The sequence below is a fragment of the Semicossyphus pulcher genome, unplaced genomic scaffold (assembly GCF_022749685.1).
Source record: "Semicossyphus pulcher isolate SPU_LCO1_2020_fin unplaced genomic scaffold, fSemPul1.0.p SCAF_7, whole genome shotgun sequence".
NCBI lineage: Eukaryota > Metazoa > Chordata > Actinopteri > Labriformes > Labridae > Semicossyphus > Semicossyphus pulcher.
This window is the reverse complement of record NW_027211748.1, coordinates 20,169,402-20,177,866: the sequence shown is the minus strand read 5'-3', so window position 1 is coordinate 20,177,866 and position 8,465 is coordinate 20,169,402. Positions and strand designations below refer to the sequence as shown.

Genomic DNA, 8,465 nt, shown 5'->3' with positions numbered 1-8,465 from the left:
CTTTGCAAACCACCACACCTACTCAAACTTGAGTCATTTCAGAGAACTTGAAGTAGGCCACAACGAAACATCCTGACTAATTCTGAATGTTAATAATGTGACAGTTCAATTCATATATGTTAGTAACCACCCTGTGCCTGTCTTGACTTTCTAGTAGTGTTATGAATTTGTTTTTGATTGTTGAATGCCTGATTTAACTACACCTTGTCTAATAATTAAGAATAGAAGTAAAATACTGCTTTACAAACATGAAAAATGGCTTGCAACACTAAAAACCTATATCTTGACAAAATTCAAACCTTCCTGGCTCAGTAAGAGTTTAAATTTGGTCTCGAAAACATACAGTAATGTGGGAGAGTATTTGTATTGTATTTGTAAGTTTGCATTAATCTTTATTGATTCCCCTGGTGTCCAATGACACTGTGAAGAGGCGTGTATACTGATTGTTTACAGACTTTGCTCCCTTTTTATGGATGCGTTCAGCCGAGCAACACGCCCTTAACAACTGCCTGTTCAAACAGTTGAAGAAATGCTGCTCAACTGCTTGGCTCAATAATAACACTTGGTCTTTGTGATTGAGAGGTGGAGCTCAGGTTTGATTGATATGTGGGTTTTTGTCTTGACAGAGATGAGGGCGCTGACTTTGCAGCAGGGAGATGTGGCTCGAGGAGCGCAGCAGCAGCAGCAGGCCACATGTGGGGGTAGTTTGTCTTCCAACTACGCTCCACCGAGTCTGGAGAACAAGATCCTAACTCAGACCTCCATGCTCATATCCCCACTTTTGAACCTTGCAACACAACCAACCTCTTGCCCTTCTCTCCAGCCCTCCAGTCTGTCTTCCACCTCATCCTCTCTTCTCTCTCCCTCTTCCTTCTCACCTTCCCTCACCTCTTCTCTCCTCAGCACAGAGAACAAGCTCCTGGAGAGCAAGTCACCTCTTCTCTCCTTTCCCCTGACCTCTTATACATCTGTTCCTAATGAATCCCTGCTCTCCACATCCCTAGCAAACAGTCGCTTTGCTCATCCTCCTGCACTCCTCACTCATGTTTTGGGTGGAGAACAGAAGATCGACGATGAAGGAGATGGAGGCACAGAGGAAACATCTGAAGTGATGCAGTCCTGTTTTGAAGATTTAAGCATGGTACATAAAATATTCTTTCTCTGTTTTTTCCCCATTTTGTCTTCAAGCTTAAACAGTCACATTTTCAGTCACATTTGGCGATATTTCTGTTTTCATGTGACTTCTTCCGCTTCAGATTGATTCTGAGGAGGATGAATGTTCGTCTGAAGAGGGGGAGGATGGAAGCATGAATTTAGCTGTCCTTGGAACTGATTTTGGCAACCAGGAACTCGATCAAGCATTGGACATCAGACAGGAGGAATTTGCTGAGCTTGTCAGGGGAAATGATAAGATTGAAGAGGAGCTGAAGGATAAAAAAGTAGGAGAAAATACTTAAGACAACACGTTTGTCATAGATTGAATATCTGCAAGTTTAGTATTAGAGAACAATATTATCCCTGTTTGTTTTATGTGTTCATTAAAATGACTATAACTTCTTTCTATCTGTTCCTCAGAACCTCCTGCTGAACAACGTGTGTTGCTCCCTGGTCAATAAGCTCAAACCTCCAGGCGAGAAGGACTGGGACTCAGAGGACAGTGTTTGGACCAGAATCATGAACCTGGCAAAGGACATTTCTGTCTCTGACCCTCAGTTTCTTCTCAAGGTGTGTATGCATGTTTATGTTGTTTAGAGTCTATTTATGTTTTTTATGTTTCACTAACTGGATTTTAGCTCCAGAACTTTTGTTTAACCTGTAGTGGAAATATTTCAACCCCTCTGTGATATTATTTCACTGCTATAATGGTCAAACCAACACGCAGAATAAAACGATTGTAGCACTACCTGTTATCAGAGATTTCATCGGAATTGATATAAAATAGAAATAATTAAAGCTTCTGTGAGGATTTTTTATCTGGTTACAAAACTGACTGAAAATATTTCTGATTACTATATGACCTACAAAAGCAAACCAGACCATCAGCAACAAGATTGATTATTTCTATATAGTTATTTTTAATGCCTGAAACTGCTGGCGGAGGGTGGGTGTCAGAATAAGTGATTAACTGCACGCTGCCTTTGTTTACATTTTCCAGGGCAAAAATTCAAAGTGAGCGATACTTATGACATAATAATATATATAATATAAAGAAAGCAGGATGAGATAATTTGTTAAAAACCACCACTTAAGCATGTAGAGGACAAAATCAGCAAAGAGATAAGAGGTGCGGCTTTGTCCACAGGGGGCGCCAAAATCAACACAAACCGAAATTTCCTCACAGTAGCTTTAAAAATTGTGCCACCATATTTTCAATTTACTTTAAGTTACAGACACAAATTTCCTATCTGCATGTGTGAACCTGAAGTTAAAAGCTAAATATGCGTAATCATGTCAGTGATCCACTTTACCCAATGCCTATCATTATATTTCCTTAAACGCTATTTTGGCATCAATTTCGTACAATGGGAGCAGATGGAGACGCGGCGTCCATCTATATATACAGTCATTGGTTCAGTCAGACAAACAAGTTATTCATCTTCTCTCAGTAATCAAAACATCAACATCTTAAGTTGGTACGGTCCAAACAAAAAAGCAGAGACACACAGAACGACAGTTTAAGTGTTTTAACCATTCTCAGCTGCTAAAAGTGTGCTTGTTCTTTATTTTACCATCAAGGTGGCAGTTTACACCCGCCAGGAGCTGAACATCCGCATAACAGCGAACTTCTTATTGGCTCTGGCTGCGAATCTGCCCTCCACCAAGTCTCATGTCCGCAGATACTTCTGTGCTGCTGTGCAGCTGCCTTCAGACTGGCTGGAAGTCGTCCGAATCTACAGTACAGTAAGTTTTAGTGATCAATATACGGCAGTATATGGCAAGTTATTTTGACTGTTACAATTGTAAAATGATGCACGATTAGTGGGAAAGATCTGTTTTTTAATCACATTTTAATTTGCAGAGGTACATTCTTTTATTATAATGCTTATCACCGAATTTCCCCTCTGGGGATCAATAAAGTATCTTATCTTATCAAAACATAATAGAACCTGCACTTTGATATTGCACTAGGGCTGCACTCTTAGATTCTGCAGCGCTCGTTCTGTACAGTCTTAACACCATGTTTGTCTGTTCCCAGTGCTTCAGCCACTCTATGCCGATGTGCCTGAAGAAGGCGATGGTCGACAAGTTCAAACAGTTCAACGAGTACCAGTTGGCTAAATACAACACACGCAAACACCGCTGTAAACACAGCCGCAACAGGCGTAAAGGCAAGGTACAGGACGGTTCCTTCTAACCTCAGTTTTTTATTTAGTTTTTTACTTTATGTCGCATCTTTTTCAGAACATTTGACTCATTTCACTCAGTCCACACATGCCTCAGATGGCCTCTCCTAATCACTCTTTCGTTTCTAACACATTTGCTTGTTTGATTTCCAGAAACCAAGCAGTGAGCAGCTGAAACAGTGGGCGAACCTGCTGCGATCGGATGAATCTATGCTGAAAAAGTTTGTAAGTCAACATAAAGTACTTCTTTATTTTGTCATTAAATGTGGCTTTTGGATGTTTTTACATTTCAAGTTACTTGTATAATGAATTATTGCCTTAGTTGATTTAAGAGGTTTAAATTGCTAATCTTTCTGTTCTCTTTGACGGCACCTATGATAAACGATAATTGCGTGAGCACACTTCCTAGATATCCAGACAGTGGTGCATGTGTGTCAGTGTGTGTCCACGGTTGGCTTCGGTTGTAACTCTTGATTTTCCTCGCTGACGGTCGCTTTCCTTTTCAGACTGTTTGCCTTCATCTGAGCGTCGAATTTGTTTCTTTTTCTTTGGATTTTCACTTATTGTTGAAGTTGTATCTGTAGTCATCCATCTTTTCTTTGTTTGTTCAGCCGTAGTAGATTACTGTTTACTCGCAACACTTTGCCTTGACCAGAAAAGCAGCCGCTTAGCTCCGCCTACTCTCTCTGGCAGACCAACCACTGCTGGCTGATGGAAAACGCGTCACTAACTGGGCGTCGTTTGAGATTTTTTCCGCGAAAGACACCACAGACACCCAGTCTGTAATACTGCAAATGCTAAGGCTTTCATCAGTGGGCCATAGGCTCAATCACCATTGTGTTACCTCATTGGACGATAGATAGTGACTTAACAGACATTTATTTACATGAAAGCTTAAATCCATCTCTGTTTTGTATGTGGATATGGGCCAACTGCATATAGTTCAAGGAACAATTGGTATAAAAAGTTTAAGATCCACTGTCTTGGTGTGTAAGAAGAAACCTCTTCAAAGTTCTGCCTTTAAATGTTATAGTTATTGCAGACGCATCTTTGTGTAGCCAGACATGTAACACTGGTATTTGTGTGTGTTTGTGTGCAGTTGCAGGTAGAGGAAAAGAGCAAAGTGGTGGTGGATAAAAAGCAAAGCGAGTTCAGCATGAAGAAGATGATCAAGAGGTTTCACATCAAAGAACCGGCTGAACACGTTATGGCCATCCTGGGGAAAAAGTGAGCCGTGCAAACACACACACACACACACACACACACACACACACACACACACACACACATTTAAACAATGATGGCTTCAACAGACATGGTTATTTTTATAATATTTTTTAAATTCTTAATCAGTATCTTAAACATATGTTGTCTTCATAATACACATATCTATATAATTAAAATGGTTCTATTATGTTGTTATTCGTTATCTGTCTAGAGACACATTCCACTTGAAAGGACCATTTATTATTTGTTTAGATCTAGATTATAAATGTTTTAAATGTTTATATTCTGCTTATAAATGCTAAATAACGGATGTTAAGATAAAGCATTACTTGAGATTTTAATTTATGTTGCCTTCTTTATTTCTTGGAGATTCTGATCTTTTTTTTATCTATTACATAAAATATAATTTAGACGGTTTACATCCATAGTAAGTTACAAAACCTGTGATTTCTTTGTTACAGACCAAAACAAACTTTTTCAGAAGAGACTGAGTATTTACTTGTAGTCCAACATTTTATTCTTCATTGCTTCGACTGTAGAAAAGTAGACAAAAGGAGGCTAAACAAGGAGAAAATATGCAGTTGTCCTAGAGGCACCAACATTAAAACAGCTCTTCCTCTGGGTTTGTCCTGCTTCCATTTAAAAAATGACCTTGTGTTGTTCCCAGGTATCCTACTGACCGGAAGACGTTCGACCGCAGTGGCATAAAGGGCGTGTGGGACAGGGAGCGAGCTGGGAAGCGAATGAAGCTCAAAGAGCCAGAGACGTGGGAACGGCTGCTCAGCCAGGAGGGCAACAAGGCTGCGACATGGGAGAAGCTCATAGGTCTGCTGAGCACAGACAGACATTTCTACAAGACATTTTTCTCGCAGTTGTCTGTTTGCTATTTTACAAGGTCTTCCCATTCATTTAAGACAATAAAAGCCCCTCCTTGTTGTTGATGCACAGCTTGCACAGGCTTTTTTGGCCAGAGCACATCATTGGGAACACTTGATATAACGCATTATAACCTGTCATCTTTCATACACATAAATAGTTAAAACTTGTTTCAAATTAAGTACAACAAACTTCAAATGTGACATAAGCTGCATATTTACATACACGGCTATAAGAAACAGTCCATGATCAAATGCATTGATGGATAATGTCTCCCCTGTGCAGACAACAAGTCTCTTCCATTCATGGCCATGCTGAGGAACCTGAGGAACATGATCTCTAAGGGCATCAGCGAGGCTCATCACAACAAGATCCTCGGCAGACTCACCAATAAGGTAATGTAATAGATCCTGATATAAGAATGATAATAGTTATTAAAATGTTTCTATTGTAATTAAACTCTTATATGTGGCATTTAAGTTCCTTCTGTAACTTTGTATTTTGTTTTTTTACAGAAAGCGATTATTCAGAGCCGACAGTTTCCCTTCAGATTCCTCGCTGCTTACAAAGTCGTCATGCAGCTTCACACTTTGGGTGAGACACCGAAACATCAAGGAGCGTTAAAACTCTCCCTGAAATTTAACAGAATGTCCTCTTTTAGAAGCCCCTCTTTAAAGCCGTTTTCCCACTGGTCAAAAAACCCGCTAACATCCGCTAACACCCGGCTTTTTGCTTAATGGGAAAGGTTGACCCGGGTAATTATCACCTAGGCTCCAATCAGCATTGATGGGAACACAAAACCCGAGTCGACATGCTAATTTCCGCCCCCTTTCCGGCACGATGCTATGCTCCGTTGGTAACTTCTCCAAGCAGCGCACGAGCATCCTTCCAAATTTGTTGTTGCCAAATTTAATAAATAGACTGAATGCGACCAAACCACCGTAACATCTTCACTAACCCTGTTTTGGGCGCGTTTGTGACGTCAGACGGTGACGCAGGAAAAAAGAGACCGAAAGCAGGATACTTCACTTGGACATAATCGTAAACATCTTTTTTTGTAATTGCATTTTTATTTAACTTTGTCAATGTGATAGTGCTTGTGGAGCTGGTTCATTTCCTATCGGCATCTTTATGCAAGTTTTCCCAGGTCTGAAAAACCTGCGTCAGCGCACTAATTTCAGTGGGAAAGGGGTATAAGACTGGGGGTCACATACCACTTACTGAGTCTTTAAAAACAGCAAAGAGTCCTATCATCAACTACTGCAACTACTTACTACTAGTCAATTAATCTCCTGATTGTTTTTCTAGATTTTTGGATGACTCATTTTTCTTTTCCTCTCTCTGTCATCTAGCGTCGGCCACACAGCAGGCCCTCCCCCCTGTTAAAGAGATCCTGCAGGGGATCCTGAAGAAGATTCCCAAAAGCAGGCGCTACAATCGTCTGGAGTGGGACACGACTCCAAGGAGCAGGCTGAGGGTGACGCTCGGAGTGCCGTTCATCTATCGCCTGTACCGGCTAAAGAAGGAACAGCTCACGAAGGCCAAGTATGAACACTTAATGGCTTTTGTTTACTAGCTTCCATGTCATGTGACCCGGTGTCCTCAAATCAGTGTCGCATGTTAACACTCACTTTGACAAATAAGACACACCTCATTACGTTAGATTATATTGCTTTTTCTATTTTAAAATATTTGTATACAAAAATGATTTTATTCTCAATAGCTAAGATTAAGCTCTTTTCTGATATTATCCTCATTCAATTCTTTTTAAATGTTAAACTTAGAGTTGTTTTTGTTGTCTGTAGTTGATGCAGAAAATATGTTCCCAGTTCGTGACCTGGAACCTTTTGGTTCTTCTCCTGAAAAAAGATTGAAATGACTGAACAGGTGAAGCAAAGCGCCGTACATTTAGAATCTAAAGCCCTAATTCAAAGAGGGTTAAATGCACCCCAAAGTGCGCTGCAGAGCAAACTGTGTCTCTGTGTTCTGGTGCTGTTATTTAAATGATTCATATTACACAAATTTGGCCCCTTTCTATGCAAAAGAGCCTCGTCCTCCTGGCAAAAAGCACCTCGCGCCGTGTGGAGACGGTCTGGAGCTGTTATACAGGACAGGGATTATTACAGCTGCTGTTGAGGACTCACTCAAGAAATAAAGCTGCTTTACAGACAGTTACTTAAACTAGTAAACACCTGTCGAGTCTGGGCTTTACAATAAACTGTTAAAAGAGCTGCCCCGTCCTCTCCCTGCTCATCGTCAATATGAGGATGGAGCTGAGATCTGTCAGTGTCAGTGTCAGCCTCTCCACAATCAGACACAAAACGAGAGCAGACTGCACGGGTCTGCAAAACTTTATGGGCGTGTTTGCGCTTGAATATCATCAAGGCAATTTGCTTTGTAAATCGGACCTTGAGACGGAGCAGGTAGTGGGGGCAAACGATGTGCAATTTGTTGAGCTATCAGCGGCCGCAATTTATTCTTAGTGAAAAAAGATGTAAAAAACAAAACAAAAAAAAACATGAAAATGCTTTTCATAACAGATGTACTTAAATTATCACAAAATAAAAATATTAAAATAATACAAAAACAATAAAAAAAACTTAAGTTACATTTTCATGGGTTGAATAATACAGTCAGTCATGTGATGTCTCTGTTTGTCTCTGCGCACGTCCAGTGAGAGGCTGTACACCATCGCTCTGTTGGACCGTTACCGCAAAGCTCTGGAGACGGCGGTGCAGCTCTCCTGTCGTTACAACGTGCCGCCGCTCCCTGGACGGACCGTTATCCTGCTCTCCACGACCATGAGTAACAGTCCGAGTATAAATCAGAAACAGGACTTTTGCCTTCCGATCGACCCCGAGCAAAAAGAGGACGAGGAGGGAGAAGAGGAAGAGAGCGGGAGGAAAGGAAGGAAGAAAAAGCGGGAGGAGGACAAGCTCACTCCCAGTGTAAGGGCCTGCATCACAAAACAATCAGAACTGAAATATTATAAGTATTATTTCACTAACCTCTCCTTGT

General features: G+C 40.8%; 1 protein-coding gene across 1 annotated transcript in view; it reads left to right on the top strand.

Annotated features, from left to right (window-relative positions):
* The first annotated feature begins 628 nt into the window (after nucleotides 1–628).
* tep1 (telomerase-associated protein 1) overlaps nucleotides 629–8,465 on the top strand; it is a 29,955-nt gene continuing 22,118 nt past the window's right edge. Inside the window, exons 1-12 of the mRNA XM_069685125.1 lie at nucleotides 629–1,141; nucleotides 1,257–1,439; nucleotides 1,576–1,725; nucleotides 2,737–2,901; nucleotides 3,197–3,334; nucleotides 3,498–3,569; nucleotides 4,444–4,571; nucleotides 5,239–5,396; nucleotides 5,733–5,842; nucleotides 5,963–6,041; nucleotides 6,800–6,992; nucleotides 8,122–8,395. Of these exons, the coding sequence (XP_069541226.1) occupies nucleotides 629–1,141; nucleotides 1,257–1,439; nucleotides 1,576–1,725; nucleotides 2,737–2,901; nucleotides 3,197–3,334; nucleotides 3,498–3,569; nucleotides 4,444–4,571; nucleotides 5,239–5,396; nucleotides 5,733–5,842; nucleotides 5,963–6,041; nucleotides 6,800–6,992; nucleotides 8,122–8,395 (2,163 nt within the window). The remainder of the gene's footprint in view (nucleotides 1,142–1,256; nucleotides 1,440–1,575; nucleotides 1,726–2,736; nucleotides 2,902–3,196; nucleotides 3,335–3,497; nucleotides 3,570–4,443; nucleotides 4,572–5,238; nucleotides 5,397–5,732; nucleotides 5,843–5,962; nucleotides 6,042–6,799; nucleotides 6,993–8,121; nucleotides 8,396–8,465) is intronic.